Genomic DNA, 18,474 nt, shown 5'->3' on the forward strand with positions numbered 1-18,474 from the left:
AGGTGGACCTCTTAATCACACCTGTCACCTCACACGTGGGCAAGCACCTTGCACTGACAAGCATAATCCAGTCCTGCTCCTGGAAACACACCTCAAAGCATGCAGCTCGTTGCCACACACCAGGCACCATATTTCAATGTTGCTTTCAAAACGTGTATTGGAGGAAAGTTCTTCTCCAAATGAGTTAAGATAATGAAGGTAGCTGCTGTATGAATAACTCTTGTCTGCCTCCGCCCTCCTCTCCCCAAACATTAACCGTGTCATTTCCTAGCTTGAATCCTGTCTGGGGTCACACCCCATCAAACAGGGAAGGACTCTGGAGAAAATGAGTGGGGGGTGTGGGGCAGCAGGGGATGGTTAGAACTCTTGGCTCTGACAGAACCCATCCCAAGAAATGCTGCAAAGTTCTCTTGTCAAAGAATACTGGGCCTTGGAATTCTGTCTTGGAGAGCAGGAAAAAAAGAAGCCAAGATACACCTCTTCTCCCTAAAGAATATCATTATGTATAAACACATTGCTTTCTCTGCTTTGGCACATTTATTTGTGAGTCACCCCACATTCACCCCAGGTTAGGATGGGCTTCTGAGATATGAGTGGTGACTTCATTTCCCCGGGGAGAGGGCTGGCTTACCATTTCTTTTGAGAAGGCTGGGAAATGTCTTGGTCTGTTTTTTACAAGGCTGATCTTGGATTTCCAATAAGACATTGACTGGGGGCAGAAATATTTCACTTCCAACCATATGGCCCTGCCTGCCATCTCTTATTCCCTGTTTACACGCTCTCAGAGGCCACTTCATGAGTCCATCAAATCCCATAGGAGAGGTGACAACTCCATAGAGGAGGCTCTGGAAAGAGAATATTGGGAAATGTGCAGGCCAGTGCCTGCTGGTTCCGAGTCCCTTTCACTCTGTGACTGACATGAAAGAAAGGCTGCCTTGTCACCGCAGACATCTCAGAGCCCTCAGCATCAAATCCACAACCTTAGCACTGTCACATAGTGGTGCTTCTGGTTAGGTACAGCAAACAATTCCAACATTGACACCAATTATAGCTAAGGAAATGAGAAGTCCAAAGGAAGGATTCAAACAGTTGTGTCTGCAAGCATACTCTTCCCAGGAAACAAACAGCTTTGACATCTCAGCATTGCTCGGAGCTGCTCACTGAGCTAAACTGAGAAGCATCTAAACTAGACACATAGCTCTTTCAGAACCTTGAGCAGAGTTTATCTTCCAAGAGCAAGCCAGCCTGAAACCCACCCTGATAAACAGCACAGTAACCCCCATGCCAGTGGCAGCCTTGGAATATTCTGAAAGAATCCTTCCTAGACACATAGTGGAAGCCATGGCCTCCCTTGAACTGCTAGCGCTGACATTGAGCTTGCTCCTGGGCTCCTTTTTCAGCATCCTAAGGGGCAGTGGAAAAATCAGTTTTCCATTCCGGAATCCTGGAAATCTACCAGATATTGGCGCTGGAAGTATCTCCTCAAGGGCAATCTCTAACCCCTTTCCTACTCAAACTACCAATGCCCTTGACTTGTAAAGGCCCAGATTTTTACACTGTTCACTCATCTCTCCACCCTGCCCGAGGAGATTACAGGTGACCTCCCACCCTAAGAGAATGCTGGTAGCCAAAAAAAAGGCCTGCTGGTAATTGAGGAAGAGTGCCTTAGGAGAGACTTTCAACTACATTTCAAAAATAAAAAGGTCCAAGTGTTCACTCTTTGAAGGAAGAAATAAAGAGAAAGAGCTGGTTTTCCTCCTTCAACAGATATAGGTAAGCTTTCTTCCCTCCTACAACAGATCTAGAAATCACACAATAAGTTTTATGCATATTCAAACAAAAGCAAGGCAAAAACAAACAAGCAAAAACACCAACAAATGTATTCCATAATGATGTCCATTTCTTGGCCCAGCTTATACCCATCTGGTCCAGCCTGTAGGCTGAATGGTCCTGATTTTGAACTTGCTGTGAAGTTCACAGATTCAGTTAAGCTACCCAAAGGGACACCCCAGACCATCATCCAATAAACTCATAAGAAACTATCTGAGTTCTCCAAATAGATTTTACTACACATCTACAGCCCACAAGGTTCAAGAATAGATTATGTACACCATGACATCCCTCAACTTTCTAATACTCTGCATACCCTCTAAAGCAGCGTGCCTTTCCTTCTGTGGAAAAGAATTCCTAAATTTTTCAAGATACACACAGTGCAGGGCCTCTGATTTCTACGTATATAGACAACAGAGAGGGTGAAGATAAGTCTTAGAAAAAGACCATACTGTATTTCTATTATAGAAATGGGCTGGGGGGGGAGGGTTCAAGAAGATGGCTGACCATCAATACTAGGGTCTACAGGTTGGCTGCAACAAGCTTACGTCTTCGTAAGGGCCCTGTTGGGCAATTCTTCCTTAAAGCAAGACTGGACATTGCCACATACCTATGGTAAGGGCTGTTCATCAAAGCGACCCTGCAACTTCTCCGAAAGGCTACTATTAAGCCCTAGAAGAATGAAGAAGTTCAAGGCCAAGATATCAAAATGAACTACTCCACCTATACTTATACCCAGACATTTACCAAGACCTTCTTACAGCTGCTTCTCTCCTCTGACTGCCCTCCAGAGGCTCAAACCTTAATAGAATCTGAGAGAAAAAAAAAGCTTCCTCATGAAGCCAGTTCTCCCTGCTGGGCAGTCAGATGGCAATACATTAATGAACCTACTTTATTTGGATCTCAGTAAGAAAGTCTTGTCTTTAGCAGCCTAGTTTGAGGGGTTCATAATTACGTCAGACCAGTTTTTCTTACTGCTTTTAAAGGAAGAGGATAAGCCTTCCATGCAACCAAGTGAAAGAACTAGAATTAGGAAACTTAGTAATCACCCCAGCCAAAGAGAATCCATTTCCAACAGGTATTGATGTTAGAAGCCACTGGAACACTGACATCATCAGCCCAACTGATAGGCTGTCTGACAGATTTGCCCCCTTTCATGGCATATGAGAATTTAATCGAAAACAAGACACTGCAGTTACATTCATTATTGCACACAACAGGTCTTTGTGTTATTAATCAAAATTATTCCTGTGGTATGAACTCCACCATCATTCTCTTCATAGCTTCTGTGAGCTGGCCCTAAACTTTCTGGCCCTAAACACCTTCTTATCATCTAAAATACCAACCCAACACTCCCTCCAATATGATACATAATGCCTTCTGGGGTACAGCATGCAATTGTCTTAGTGCCTGCCAGCGCACCTTGAAACAGTTGTGGCACCCTCCTTTCTGCAATGAAATCTGTGAAACAGGGGACCTTGAGCCAATTCACTGCTTAAAGACCTACCTGTCCCTCCTTTCTCCAGGAAACAACCTCAGAAGGAGAAACGAACTTTGGGAGAATGTGCACTGAGAAAAGCCAGACTGAATCTCCGGAGATCAAATTAATGAAGAAATAATTAAACATAACAATATATTGGAATCAAAACCAAGGAATGAAGTGAGGACTGGTTTTTCAACTGCTCAGAAAAGACACAGTTCCTCCTGAACTAAAATTAAAAGCAGCCCGAAGGTAAACCAAGAAACTTGGGCAAGAGGCTGAGAACTTAAGTCAGCAATGGGGATGAAGGTGGGGTGGAGGAAAGTAAGTAGCCATTTTGTTTTATTTCTTCGGTCATTCTTGAGGATCGTTTGCTCCTGAGCTTTGGGATTTCAGCAGTCCCCTCACGGGATGTCAGCTAACAGGCTGCGAGCTCTGTTAGCAAGTCTTTAAGTTCCCCACAATTCTGTTACGAGCCTGCAGTCATCCAGCAGAGGCTCAAAAATCCAAATGAAAACATTAAAAGGTTTTTGCCCACTCCACAGTCTTAAGCCGAGAGATCATCTGTCTAGGGCGTGCCCTAGTGTCCTGCCACCATCTCATCGCAACCAGGCTGGCTTCCATACCTAGCAATGCCCGTCTGGTTGGCACCGTCTGAATTTCAAGCATTTCCCGACCCTGCCCCTCTCTACACTCCGCAAAGCCCTGAATCGCTGGTGGGCACCTAGGGTTAGAGTGCAGGAGGGTCCCTCAAACAGAGCAAGCATGAGGGGCGTCGGCCGCCTCCTCAGAGCAGACCCAGGCCTTGTCCGCGGGGCGGGAGGCTCCGGAGTGGGTGGACGCCGGGGCGAAGGGGCTGCCAGCCCCGGCCCAGGTGCCCGTTCCTCTCGCCAGCCCCCGGAAGCGCCGCACTCCCGCCCAGCGGGCTCCGAGGGGGCGGGGAGTCGAACGCCCCCTTCCGGGTGCCTCCGCCCGGCCGGCCAGCCCCGCTCCTCCTCCGGGCGGGAATCCTCCCTCCCCCGCCCCTCCCGAAGCTGGGCCCCGGCGCCAGGCCCGGCCCCAGGGGGGAACCCCCGGTCCCGACTCCCCATCCCTGCGGCCTCTGCCCGTCTTCCTGGCCCCCAAGGGCCAGGAAGACCCCGCCGGCAGCGGCTAGGACCCACCGCTCATTACGACATCTTCCTCCCTGGCCTCCGCCGCCTCCGCCGCCACCGAGAGCCTGACACCGCCCGCGTAGCACCCGCCAATCCCGGAGCCCGCCACCACCCGAGCGACGGCAGTGTTCACCAATAAGAGTTCGGTACATTGGGGACCGACAGCACTACTAACGAATTAACGAGGAGCGTCGAGAGCGACGTTGGTTTGGCCAATAGACCTGTAAAATGTCACTGATGGACAGTAGAGAGCACCAACCGGAAACCTATTGAAGCGTGAGCGACATGTCCATTAGCCAACTGGAAGGCGGAAAAGTCCCGCCCACCAGGTAGTTGATGGACAGCAGCAGGAAGCTGTCAGGGGTGGGGCTTAGCTGAAGAGTGTTTTTTAATTGGTCTTGGTTGACCTTGCACCCACCTCTAACCCAGAATATGAGTGATAGATCTGTGCTAAAGCCAATCAGAAGTCCTTAGGGTGAGGCCGAAAAATGCCCTTATAAACAGCACACACTTTGCGCCTTAAGTCCGGCATCACCCATGTGTGGCAGGGGCTTCTTCCGGCTCTTCGGCAGCATCCCTCTGCCACTCAACCCCATTCCCGGTGAGTGGAAAACCACTAACCTTTTATTTAATCTCCCGCCAGTCATCGACTTGGGAGTGGGACATGTGCCCCCGGGCGACCTTGCTGTCAGACACAATAACTGTGGGCGTTAGGGTTACGTGACACTTCCAGAGAGGGGAATGTTTTCACGGCATCAGTTCAATCCCGTTTGGATCCTCACCTGGTTATTGCAGCGACCACCCCCGCAACTGGCGGTCTCCAAACGTGGCATCCGAATCGTCAGAGTCTCTTTCCTGAAAGCAGATTCCCGGGGGCCGCCTCTCGTAATCCGATTCGGTACGTCTGGGCGTGCCTGGAATCTGCATTTTAACTAGCGCCTCTGGTGGGCTGAAATGCACACTCAAGTTTCAGAACCACTGCTTGCTCGCGGCCCCGCTTACCCCTTGAATGAGGAGCTGTGACTCAAGCACCACCAGGGTACCCCGGGTAGGTTTAACTTTCTCTCCCAGGTTTCTTTCCGGTGGACGAATAACTTGGGGAGGCTCCTGGCGTTAGTGAGACCAGCCTGGTTTCAAAACCTACATCCTACTGAAAGGGGTGTCGTAGGCATGATACCGAGACACCTTAGCCTTCTGTCCTCATCGGTAAAATGAGGCTAATCACACCTACCCCTTACGGCAGTGGCTCCACCGCCTCTTTTTTTAACCATAACCCCCAGTGAAAAATGAAATTATTACGGGTGTGTGTAACTGAAGCGAAGTTTCAGAGAGCAGTCCTTATCCCTTCTAATCTATATTTTCTTTTCTGTCCTGTCTTTATTTCTCCTTTTTTTCTTGTTGACCATGCCTGGTAGTTTGAAAAACACTCCCTTAAAGGTTTGGTGTGATAAAATAATACAACATACAAAGCAGAGTGCCTGGTACAGAGTGGATGCTGAATAAATGATAATAGTGTCTTCCAGTCTACCTTCTCAATGTTAGACTTTGGAAAAAAAGACTTTAGACAATATCACTCCTCTACTGTTCCCTAGTGTTTCTGGGGGCCGGTTCTCTCTCAGTGATATTTCCCTTCTCGTCTTCAACTGCCTTTCTTTGGATCCCAGTGTGCTTCCAAATAAAGCCCAAACTCCTTGCCAGTCAAACACGGTTCTTCACGCTTTTCACTTATGTCTTTCATGCTTTATCTTCCTTCTGCCAGTTCCCATATTCTTCCTACAAATCCTTCCCCTTTGCTTCAAGGAAAGATTCCACAGTCCCTCAACACTTACTCTTCTCTCTACTATTTTCCTTCCTACTTTATCTTCCTTTCTCCTTCTGGTAAACTCCTATGCATCCTTCAAGACCCTGCTCAAAAAGCACCTTCTCCGAGAAACCTCTCCTGTCCACACAGCCATAGCTGTTTCCTCCTGTGTGCTGCCTGGGCTGTCCTTGGCACATGCAAACAGCTTCTCTCCCTCACCCTGCATCACACATTTTTATTTTCACTTCTGGCTCTTCTGCTAGACTGAGAGCTGCAGTACTAAGCAAAAGACTGGCAAGAAATGTGTGCTGAATATTTGCATACAATTACATCTACATATGACTTAATTAAATAGACCATTCATTCTGTTCCCAGGCCATTTTTCAAATTGAGATTGCTTCACTGTCAAGCCAAGGACTCCACCTAGGTTCAGTGACTCAGCTATATAAAGGTGCAGTTTTTTGGGGGGAGGCAGGGTTGAAGATCCTGCTGGGCTACTGCCAAACCTCTTCTGGGATAAACATGGCGGTGGTGGTGGGAGGGAGTTGCTGCTTCTCCCACCCCCAGAGGCACCAATATGAAGACAGCAGAAGTGTTGGGGGTGGGGGGCGGAGTGTGCATGTGTTTGTTTATGGGGTTATAGGGTAGAACAACTTAGAAGAATTCAGCAGCAGTTTTGAGTTATTTGAATGTTTTCTCTTTTAAAGCCTGCCGTTTTTTCCCTCTTTCTCTTTTTTTTCTTTTTTCTTTTTCTTTTTTTTCTTTTTCTTTATTCCTGGGCTCTCTTACTCCTCACTCTTACAGTGGCATATCCGAAGAAGAGGGGACTTTCTAAGGGGAGGACCCCTTGTACTTTTGTCAGGATGTCTGAAATCTTTAGGCCTCATTCACAACCCTCCAAAACCACCACACAATTTCTCTTCCTATAGATTTCTTTCAAGATGGCTCCCTCGTCAACAGAGAGGAAGGAGGCCAGGCAGGCAGCCTCTAAATGCCCACCTTCTCCCTGGCAGCACTTTAAACTCATTGGAGAGCTTCTAATAAATTCTGAAGTCTGGGTCCCATCCTAGACAAAGGAAATAAGAATCTCTGGGGGTGGTACCTGGGCATTCTTATTAAGAAAATCCTCAGGTGATTCCAGTGGACAGACACATGTTGAGAACCATTCCTTAGCCCAAAGATAACTTCCCACTGGCGGAGTCCAAGTAAAAAAACCATGAAATGTCAGTGCCCTTCACCCCTACTCATTCCTGTCCCTCCCTTTTGTGAAACTTCTCCCCTGGGCCACCCTACCTGCTGTGGTCTTTGTGGAACCCGGTCGACAGGTTGTTCCAGCTGTGTTTTCAACATCAACCAGGAGAGACGTCTCTTCCCCTAGTGTTTCTGGGGGCCGGTTCTTTCTCAGTGATATTTCCCTTCTCATCTCCAACTGTCTTTCACCTTCTTCTTACTCACTTTTTCCCCATTTCTAATTTACAAAGATGCCCATTCTCTACCACTAAAGGCTTGATGTTTGTCTTGCCCACCACCACATCTTCCACTCCCAGCACGTTGCTTGCTATTTAGTAGGTGCTCAGGAAATGTTTGTTGACTGACTGAATGACTGTATCCTTTAAATACTTCTCATGGACTCTTCCCCTGCTCTTCTAGGCCCAGCATCTTCCACCTCTATTTTACTTCTCCATTTCTTGTAAGTTCCATCCCTCTTCATTTTCCCACCTTTTTTCTACTTGACATTCTCCTTGTCCTTCTCTTCTGCATGTGGCTGCCCCCATCAGTACTAGAGAGTGAGCGTCTGCCCCCACCCGAGGGTGTCAAGGGCTCCAGAAGGAAGGACGTAAAACTGGAGCCTCTGCTCTCAGGAAACTTCAGGTTCCTTCCAGATCCTCCTGCGAAAGGAACCACATGAGGCACCTGTGCTGGACTTTCAGAAAGTAGAGTATCAGGCCAGCCTTGGCCATAAGTTGATCCTCACTCATCTCACCCGAGCTTTATTGTTTTTATTTTTGAAGCGTTACTGCCATCTCAGCCTTCTAAAAGCTACTAATTCTGCCTAAGGGATTTCCCAGTAACACCTGCTTCTCCCTTTTCCCTTGTTTCTTTTCTACTTTCTCATCTTTTCCTTTTCCACCTATGGAGAAATCAAAGTTGCAGGTTTTCCCAACCATCCTTGATACTCTAATAAGCAGACCCAGAGAAAGATTTTATGGGATAAACACCTAGTTTGAATGAGTCATGGTTATTTTTTGCCCCAGGATCCATCTAGGGTTTCAATTATCGAGGTTTCCTCAGTCTTCTATGAGCATGAAAAGTTGAAAGATGCTGTAAAGTGCATCTCCCGATTACACTTTGGCAGCTCCCCCAACTCCATGCCCCAAGCTCACACCCCTCTTCCTGCATCTCCAGGGTGCCACTGCTGACCCCATATCCTGGCTCGTCAACCCCCCCTGCCCCCTGGTATCCTGCCCGGGCTGATGGCTGTCCACCAACTGCCACGGAATCTTCCAGCAAGGACATTCTACCCCTCCTTCGCCAAAGGGTTCTTCCTTCTTGCCTGGTTGTTTCTACCCCCATGCCCCTTGGGATGGGGTCTGTGGAGCCTTAGGATGGAAGAGCTGGCCCCAGGGAGAGGAGCCCTGCTCCAGGTGGAAGGCACTGGCGCCGCCCTAGCCTCGGTCACCACCAGGGGGCGCCCAAGCATTCCCAAAGGCAGCTACCCCAATGTAGTCTTGTAACAATGGAAGGCAGGCAGGGAAATTTAGTTTAACAAGCATGTACTGAGCTCCTACTGTTTGCCAGGCCTGTGCCCTGCTTCCTCTGGAAACTGAAAGTGTGTTCTATCTCTACAAAAAGTCTCCTTAAAAAGAGCCATTTGCGTCTTCAAGGAATCAGTTGCCAACCGACCAGCTCCTTTGACCATCTCTGGTCAGGGCACCCTCCCTCCACCTCAGCGTCCCCTGTGGCCAGCCCCTCCCCACCCTCCCGTGGTCCCGAGGCTCACAGCTCCACATGGCTGCAGGGCCTGCACTTGTTTTTCTGAGTCCAGACTTCTCCCAGCCAACTGGAAGTATCCCCAGGATAAAAGGGAGATTGTGAATTTCCCCAGGCGGGAAAATTCTGCCTCCTTCTCTCTTCTGAGTCCTCAGTCCCCTTCACTAGCCTCCTCAGGGTTCCCCGGAGCTCCTGAGTGCAGAGGGTGCAGATTCCGGAAAGCCACTGGCTAGGGGCATAGCTTCCTTCCTCTAGAAGCGCTGACCCAGCTGGCGGAGACTCTGGGAGTGGGCGATGGCAATGTAATAACAATATTAATAACAACACTGGGACCACAAAACAGCCATGAAATACCCTCTAATGACCCCTTATATTTATAGATCGCCTTCTCTTCCTAGACACTTCAGAGCCATTGCCCAATTAACCCTCTTAACTTCCCTGGAAGGGACAATTAACCCCATATTTTATGGCTGGGGGAAACTGAGGCTCTGGGAAGGTGATGGAGTTGGCCAAAGTCACACAGTGCATTAGTGACTGACAGAATTAGTATCCATATCTCTTTGAGAAGCACCCTCTCCTTCCTCCCTCTGTATCCAAAATCATCTAGGTGTGCACCCATGTACACACACAGATGTGTATACACACCCATGTGCATACTCATTGTCCATCCCCACTCTGACTTCCAGGGCCCTCAGTACCAGGAGAAGCCTTAACTGGGTCAAAAGATGACTGTCTGGGGCAACCAGGAGGGAGGCCCCAGTTACATGGAGGAGAGCTTCAGGGACTAGCCAGGGCTCAGGGAGCACTTTTTCCTGTTCTGTTGGATGTACTTCGTGTCTGGGAGGCCCCTCCTGGCCACCGTACTGGGGGTGCCAAAGTGATTCCTGGCAGGAGGCGATGCGGTGGCCCTAGGGAGGGAGGAGAAGGCGACGGCCAGGAGAAGGCCTCCCTACAAGAATGACAGTCATTGGACCTACGTGAGAAGCAGCTGAGTATGGGGACAAGGGGGAGGCGGGAGAGCTGGTGCAGGGACATGGGACTGGATTTCAGCTTCAAGTTGTTACCAACAAAGTACAAAAGAAACACAGAGATGCTTTTTCCCTCGTCTGAACTCAGGCATGGAAAGGGGAATGTGCTCTTGTTCATGACGGGAGGGAGTCAGCTTCTGGAACCTGAGGACTTCCTGGTTGTAGGAAGTAGAGCTCCGGAGCAAGGGACTGAAGAGGGCAGAGAGGGAAAGGAGGTGACATCTCGGTTAACATGAAGCCGGCCTGGAGAGAAGGCCCCAGTTACCTTGGACTCTGGGTTGGGGGAAGTTATTCTTGGGTGGGCTGGGGATGGGAGCGGATGTGACGAGGATGTTTGGAGAGGTCCCTGCTTTGAGGGAAGAGCAGTGGAAACCCAGTGCCCACAGACTTGCCTGGGTCACTTCTTGACAGGCTCCCACCCACCAGCTCTGCTCCTGGCTTTCCCCAGCTCCTGGTTTCACCTCCGAAAGTCCAAGGCTCCACACTGCTGAGATTTTACTAGGGCTCCCAGCTGGGTCCCACCTTTGATCTGGCTTCAAAACATAAAAAGCAGTAACAGGAGAGTAATTTTCCCGACCGGCTAGGGAGGAAGGCAGGCTAGAGGCAGGTCCTGACCAGCCCGGCCCACTCCTCCTCCAGCCTGCAGTCAGAAGCTGGAGGGGAGGGGGGGCGTCCAGTGGAGCAAAGCCATCAAAGCCATCTTTTCCTCGTTGACTTCTTCCCCTTCCTTTCTAGAGCACCGACCTTATGCCAGCCTTCCTTTCCTTCCCAGCCCACCAATCGGGGGATATTACAGCTGCATCTCCAGGGCACCTTACCCCTAGATCGTCCTCCCCACCCCAGCCTCTTGCCACAGGGTCCCCCCGCCAGTCCCTGGGGAGTGGCGACTACATTACTCAGTTGGCTGTCTCAGCGCCAGCTTCTGGTCCTGGGAGGCTGAACTAAGGGGTGGGGAGGGGAAGGCCAGGCTGGGGGAGGGTGGGTCAGGCTTTTATGATGCTTCTTCCTGACCCCCCCATGCACACCCCTCCCCATCCCCTAGGTGCTGAAAGCCCTGGCCTGGGAATTCCACCTTCTGGCTGCAGCCCCCATCTCTCCCAGTTCAAAGCCGCAGGCTCCTCACCTGTTCTAGAGATGCTTACCTGGGCCTTTTACGTGGTTAGCAGGGCACCCCAACCCCACCTAGCCAAGGTTCAGGGCCTCTCCATGCAGGTACAGGGGACCTGGGGGATTGGGGGATGGGGTGCAGAATCCAGAGTCCAGGAGGAGACAAAAACACCCCAAACTGGCTGGGTTGCCCCATGCTCTCAGGCCCTTGACCTTCCCTGGGTGAGAGGGGCCAGGGGCCCAGTCCAAAGGGGAAAGTGGCAGCAGAGTGGTGGGCAAGAGCCCAGGGCAAGGGGCTGGGCCCACGTTATCCCACGACTCCCAACTCAGCGTTTTGCCTCATTGGATGAAATGTGAGGTGGGGTGTGGTAGAGGATGAGGGGGTTTTCTGTTGTGGTGTCCTCAGTTCACCATCTTCGTCTCCCTTCAGGTAAGACCTCTCACCCGTGTATGCACTCTGAAAATATGCTCTCATCCTGCCTTGCCTGGGAAAAGGGGACCCAGGAGCAGGGACCCCACTGTCTCCAAGGTGCCCATCAGCTCCGCCCACCTTGCCCCAGTCCCCTCTCCCTGACCTGGGGGCAGAGAAGAGAGCTCAGGGAGGGGGTGGGACTTGTGAGCCACCCCGTCTCCAGGTACCCCCCGTGGGGCGGGGTCCCAACCGATAACCATCTTTCTGGCAGCTGCAACCTGTTCTATTGGTGAGTAATTTATTATTTTTTTTTTTTTTCCTAGAAAAGAAAGGTGAAGGCCTCGGTGGTGGGGAGTTATTCTGGCTCTGAAGTATCCTTGCAGCTCCCACCCCCCCACCCCCCAGGCCTTGTGCAAGAGCTGTAAATCTCTCACCACCCACAGGCCTGGGGGCCTGCTGCTGCCACTTTCATGTAGGGAGGTTTTAGGCCTTTGCAGCTCAGTCTGCTCCACAGCCCTGCCTGGGGCCTCTCCCCAGCCTGTAAAAATCCAGGCCTGTAAATCTCTGCTGTCTCCCTGAGGGCGGAGCAGAGGGCCTCCCACTTCTCCCCCCCACCCCCCACCTGTAAGCATTTCTCCCCCCACCGCCCCACCAAGAAACAGCAGGCGCAGGGAAAGGACGTGGAGGGTCTCTGAGGAGGGCAGCGGCTGGGCCGGGGCCTACCTGGGACCTCGCCCTCCCATGTTCTTCTGTCATCGGCTGTTGCTCACCTGGGTTTGGACCCTGTAGTCGAATGGTCTGTTGCAGGCAGCTCTCAGCACCGGGGAGCTTCCGGGTTGTCTCTGGTGGAGACCCTCAGCCCCCGCTGCCTGCTGGCATCCACCTGAGTCTCAGAGACAAGTGGCTGGCTGGCTGCCAAGCCCCCAGGTGCAGTCAGAGGTGGCAGGCAGCCCAATGACTGCGTCACTCTCCTGGATCAAAATGGGGAACCCGAGGAATGGGAAAAGGGGGTAATAGTGGACGAAGCCTGGACGGGGTCATGGGTGGCTTGCATGGTCCAGTGGGTTCCGGCAGTGAAACACAGTTCTTAGCTGCCCAGTCTGATGGGGCCACCGGACACACACCCAGGACCTGGGCAGAAAGTAGGGGAGGCCAGGCTACAGGCGCTGGGGAGGGTCTCAGGGCTGGGCCGGGCATGGGTGGGGGGTGGGGTTGTGCCTGGGAAGAAATGTCTTGCCAAGGAAGGGGAGTGCAGGATGAGGTGGGAAGGAGGAAAAGGCGAGAGCTGCAGAGGGAGCAGGGCGTCTCCAGTGGAGGGAACAGTCTGTTCGAAAGTTCCCAGGGGGCGGGGGACACTAGCAGGTTTGCCAGGAAGGCTGAGGAGTCCATGCCCGGCTCTGCCCTTCCGGGGATCAGAGAGGCCAAGGGAGGAGCAGCCCGAAAGCTGAAGGTGGGAGAGGCACGGTGGGCAGCGGGAGGGAGGGTTCAGGCCCTGGGGGCAGACGCAGCTCCTCAGGCAGAGGAAGTCCCACTCTGAGGTCTCACAGACCCTCCTGACTTCCAGGGACCTCACTGCCGGAGGAGAGGACGTTGGGGAAACCCAAGTTCTCTGGGCCAGAAGTCATTCCACTTGCCCCACCTCCAAACCCCACCGTGTCCTGTCCCCCCATTCCCACTTCCAAGCCAAAAGACTGCTAGTGCTGGCATCTGTGTGCTTACATGCCAGGCACTGTTCAAAGTACTCAGTATGTGTTTATCAGTTTTGCCCTCCATCTCACAGGTCCTGCAGCCAGCCTCGCTTTACAGAGGAGAAGGCCGAGGCACACACACATCCAGGGGATGGCACTGGTGGGATCTGAACCAGGCCGTTTGACTCCATTGCCTGTGTTCTTCCCCACCGCCCTCTACTGCAGGAGTAAGAGGTGCCATGGCCAAGAGGCACCCCCTGGGCCTCCTCCCAACCCCTCCAGAGGCCGATCGCAGCAGCTCGGGGTGTTTTGTCCTCTCCCCTAAGGGAAGGAGAAGTTGGGGCCTGGCATCTTGGCCACGTCTGGGGACCAGCTGCCTCCTGGTGGATGCCACCTCCAAGGCAGCACGTGGAACTAGCTCTCAATGCCCACTAGGTGCCCAGCTGCTGCCAGTGCCCAGCAACCACCCAGGAAACTGGGCAATAGCAAAAGTGAAACCGACTCAGCCGGTTTCCCACCCCCGCCAAGGGAAATGGGGAGCAGCCTCGGCTGGACAACAACCAATTAGGCACTTTTTATTGCCCACGCTGTCATAATCCTTGCAGCTTGGCTCTGATGAAGAAGAGGAAATGGGATGCACTGGAACTCCAAGAAGCTTAAAGAGTTCATGCTGGCTATCCCCCTGCTTCCAGGCAAGAGAGCCCAAATGCCAACCACCAGAGATTTCCTCCAAGTGAGGCCCTCAGCCTTGGAAGTTGACAGATCTTTGTGGCTAACAAGCCCTTCAGCCTTGTGGGGGGCTCCAGAAACTCAGGGAAAGAAGAAACCTGCCTCTCTTAATTCTGGGGACAAGTGGGGGTAGGCTAGGCATGTATCTAGGGCACAGATATGGTTGTGGTTCCGGACCAACCCTCTGGTTGCAGAACCCTGCATGTTGGCATCAGGGTTCAGGGAATTACCCTTTTTTTTTTTTTTTCTAACACAATCAGATTCCTCCCTCAGACTGGCAGCTCCCCAAAGCAGTGGAATAGAGGATTTGTCTTCTCCAAGAGACTGAAAGCTGATGGCTTTCCCAAGGACAGCCACGCCTCATTCGTCCTCTTCCCCTTCCTCAGTTGCTCAGTGCTGAACTCTGTCTGTCCAGGTCAGTCCTGCCATCCATATGCAATGCCTGTGGCTCTGGCCCAAAGGGGGCTGTGCATTCTGATTGGGAAGTACAACCACAGCCAAGAAGTGCCTCTGTTTCCTCATCTGTAAAATGGAGTAATAATAGGACACACCTCATTATTGTGAAGATTATGTAAGAAAATGTGTGTGCCTGGCCCATAACAGGCACTCAGTAAATGAGAGCTCTTACTGGCTCTTTGGACAACTGGCAAAAGGAGAGAGACCCCACCCTGGGCAGTTGCTTTCTGCCCATCGGAGACCAGGATGGGGAAATCCAGCAGCCCAAGCTTAGAGGGTCAGAGCCGGCAGCCTGGCAGCAGTGTGCGGCTCTGCAGCCCGCTGTAGCAGGAAAAGCTGAGACCAGCATGGCTGCCCTCAGGGACCTGGAGCAGAGAGGGCAACAACTTGAACAACTTCAAGTCAGGACCCAACCATCAAGGCAGAGTGGAGAGAGGAAGGCGCGATGTGTTTCACTGCCTCAGACCGGGGATGGGTATGGCAGTCCTTCTTGCAGAGTGCTGTGGGTCTCAAACCCAGCGGAGCCATTCATCTGGCATCTTCAGGAATTGGGACATGGGCAGAGGGATAGACTCAATGATCTCTCCCAGACCATGGATCCCAAAATCACCTAAAGGAGGGGAGGGGACGCAGGTAGGTGAAAACACATCCGGGCTGAGCACACACCCATCTTCCCTGTCATGCATGGAGACATGCCCCTGGGTTCAGAGTGGTCAACGAGCTGCTTCACATATCATACTGTCTCTTCTTAGGGGGAATGGGACCTGGGGTTGGCAGCGGCTGTGAGGAAGAGGAGGCACTGCCTCTGCAGCCAGTTCTGCCCTAAGTGAGGACCCTGGGTGGGGCTGAGCAGGAATGACACTTGGCATGGAGCCAGGGCCCTCGGGCCGGGCAGGCAGGCTGAAGGAGGAGGGAGTGTCCTGATTTTACGAAAGAGATGGGGCAGACCCCACTGCCCTCTGCCTTGGGCCTCCGAGGAATAAGCAAGTAGAATTGGAATAGGGAGTCAGGGGAGAGGGATTCTGAAGCTCTTGAGAAAATCCTGGGGAGTGGGGAGTGGATTTCCTTTCATCTTCCTTTCCTCTTTTCAGCTTGAACTTAGAAGTCACCTCCTCTGGGAAGCCTTCCCTGCATTTCCCCATGTTTCCTGAGTTTACCTTTGCCACGGTACTTATCTTGATCTCTTTGAGTGATGTTTACTTGTAAAAATCTTACACAAGCAGAGAGATGAGTGTGCCTTCCTCTCCCCCCCCCCCCATTTGGTACCTCTGCCAATGTACAGACTGATGGCATAGGCCCAGAAGTGATACTTTTCAGGGAACTGCTAGTCAGATAGTGGAGACATGGTTCCTGACCACAGAGATTTCCCATTCTCGGGGGAAGGAGGGGAGACAACGCATCTCATCAACAGAGACCAGAAACAAGGGCAGACAACTACTGGATGGAATTCTTGTAATGCTAGAAGAATGGAAAGAAAATACAGGGAATGGGGGCTGAATGGAGTCGCTGGGGAGAAGCTTCCCAGAGAAGAGAAGCCAGTGATTGCCATTTATCCTTAAACTGTCCATTTAACCAAAGAAGAACCTGCCTGAGACCTGGTAAATCTGAGCGAGGATTCCAAATCACCATGCTTTCCCCAGGCTTGGTGGGGGCAGGGAGGACACCTAGGATGCGGTGTCAATAATAGGGGAGGAGGGGGTGGGGTGAAGATGGGAGGGATGAGAAAGCCTGTCATTTGGGGGAATTCCTTCCAGCCCATGGATGATCTAAAGTTACTTAGACGAAAAACAGAGAAAGGCACATTGGACAGGTCGCCGTCTGGCCACAGTGAGTCAGGGAGCTGGGCTGTCTGATCCCATGAACCAAATCTCTGGGGCTTTAAAGGCTCCGCGTATCCATCCTCAAAGCCACCGATAGGTATCGATCACCGACCTCCTCATCTCCCTGCCCTTTTGGTACTTACTCTCTGACCTCTGACCTGGGGCCTGAGGACCCACTCTCCCCGTAAGATGAGTTTTGCCTCCCTGCTCCTAAAGATTTGGGGTAGACCTCGATAAAGATGGCAAAATGAAGGGAGCTGTGCAGACAGGCACAGGGCAGGAGAGAAGGTATTGAAGGAATCAGGGAAGCCAGAGAAATCCATGTTTCCCAGATGATGGGATACCTGGTCGCTTCTGGAGCCTCTCCAATAGCCACAGTGGAATTGCACCTCTGGAGGTGGGTGCCGGGAGCAGTTTGTGAAAGAAGACAAAGAGCAGGTGGGGTGGGGAGAAGGTGAAGGCGGAAAGAAGGAAGAATTAACATGAGTCTCTAGAACCCCCTTTATTTGGGTGCTGATGGCCAGTAGAGGGAGTTCATTAGAAGGAAACACTCAGAGCCTGACCCCTGAGGGCCTTCAGGGAATCTCCAATCAGCCTCAGCTCTAGACAGGCCCAAGCCAGTCCGTCCAGCCCAGGGGATCTCCTCAGGGGCTTCCCAAGTCAAGGCACTTGAACCATCCAGCCTCTCAGAGTCACCTAGTCTCTCCTGCCCCCAGGCACCTGCCTGGGGACAAGGGATGAGTCTCCTTGGCAGAGACCAAAGGCTCCATATGGCCCATTCGGATGCCCCGAGGGGACAAGGTAGGGGATGGGTGCTCGGGTGCCTCTTTGGGTTGGGGGAAAGGAAGGGAGAGGGTGTCTCCTGAGCCCCTGGACACTCTTCCACCCCACTGGAGCTGGCACCACAGGGAGGGAGATTCAGAGCCTGGCTGAGCCCCAGACTCAGGAGGGAGGGAAGCGGGCAATGAGGGGCTGGGATGTCTCTTCCGCCTGGCAGATTAGTGACTCTGAGACAGGAGAGGGCCTGTCACCGAGCCCATAAATAAAGCAGGCGAGTCTCTCCCTCCATCTGTGTTTATCTGTCTGGCTAGGAGCTTCCGGGAGAGATGTCTCAGCGGCCCCAGCATCAAACACCAGGCTTGGGGGGGGGGGGCAGCCTCCCTCCCTTCTCCTGCTCTCAATCTCTACTTCTGCTCCCCAAATCCCTTCCCCTTAGCCCCTCTCTCTTTAGCCTAGACACTGACTCCAGGAAGCCCTTGGAAACCGTCGGGGAGGGGGGAGTGCGGTCTGGGGTCTCTGCCAAACAGCTCTGCCGTCTCTCCCCTTGGTGCTCACCTTGTGTGGACTCAGGAGGAAGGTACCCTGGGGCCCCCAGGAGGTGAAGGGTAGGAATCAACAGGTGTCTGCAAAACCCTCCTCTGCTAGGAGCAGCAGCAGAACAGGGAGCCGGGCCTGCTTCTTAGTGATGGTGAAGGGCCAGGGGAGGGACCTGGTGAGCACTGCGCCTGGCAGAGCCCCAACTCCTCACAGGGCATAGCTGGTCCCAGGGAGAAGACCCTGCACCCCACTTCCTACTCCAGCTGACTCTTCTTCCCAGTACCCTCTTTCTGCCTCCCTGGGGCCCTGGAGCTCCAAGCTGTTCTTAAAACCCAGGATAGGCCACCAGAGCTTTCCAAAGAGTGGTTGCCAGACCACCTGCATCTACATCACCATGAAAGGGAAGGGAAAATGCTTGTTTAAAGGGAGACTCCTGGCCCCCCACAGACTTACCTAACCAAGAGAAATCTGCAGACTTTCATTTTAATGAGCATCCCAGGTAATGCTGGTGTAATTCAAGCTTGCAAAACTGCAGGGATTCCCACTCACCACCAAATCCCCGGCACCCAGCTCAATGCCTGGAACATAGTAAGTGTTCAATAAATATCCATTGATATTTCTAGGTAGTGACTCCTCTTCCTTTTACTCCAGGACTCCTCCC

At 52.2% G+C, this 18,474-nt stretch overlaps 2 protein-coding genes and 1 long non-coding RNA gene across 10 annotated transcripts in view; 2 read left to right on the forward strand and 1 right to left on the reverse strand.

Moving 5' to 3' along the window:
* LOC119513384 overlaps positions 1-3,840 on the forward strand; it is a 10,509-nt gene extending 6,669 nt beyond the window's left edge. The window contains exon 4 of the long non-coding RNA XR_005212623.1: positions 3,357-3,840. This is a non-coding gene — a long non-coding RNA (uncharacterized LOC119513384). The remainder of the gene's footprint in view (positions 1-3,356) is intronic.
* Positions 1-4,537, reverse strand: part of SP2 (Sp2 transcription factor) — a 24,749-nt gene extending 20,212 nt beyond the window's left edge. The window contains exon 1 of one of the 5 annotated variants that reach the window (XM_037808545.1): positions 4,474-4,537. In XM_037808545.1, the coding sequence (XP_037664473.1) occupies positions 4,474-4,480 (7 nt within the window). In that variant the 5' untranslated portion in view covers positions 4,481-4,537. Of the gene's footprint in view, positions 1-631; positions 1,686-3,337; positions 4,208-4,473 lie in introns of those variants that run through there. The other 4 variants (XM_037808546.1, XM_037808543.1, XM_037808547.1 and 1 more) reach the window with 4 other exon arrangements.
* Positions 4,538-4,996: 459 nt separating this feature from the next.
* Positions 4,997-18,474, forward strand: part of SP6 (Sp6 transcription factor) — a 38,729-nt gene continuing 25,251 nt past the window's right edge. Inside the window, exons 1-3 of one of the 4 annotated variants that reach the window (XM_037809957.1) lie at positions 4,997-5,065; positions 13,584-15,309; positions 15,768-15,843. The gene's annotated coding sequence lies outside the window, so the exon portion shown is untranslated. The other 3 variants (XM_037809956.1, XM_037809959.1, XM_037809958.1) reach the window with 3 other exon arrangements.

Source organism: Choloepus didactylus, chromosome 18 (genome assembly GCF_015220235.1).
Source record: "Choloepus didactylus isolate mChoDid1 chromosome 18, mChoDid1.pri, whole genome shotgun sequence".
Classification (NCBI taxonomy): Eukaryota; Metazoa; Chordata; class Mammalia; order Pilosa; family Megalonychidae; genus Choloepus; species Choloepus didactylus.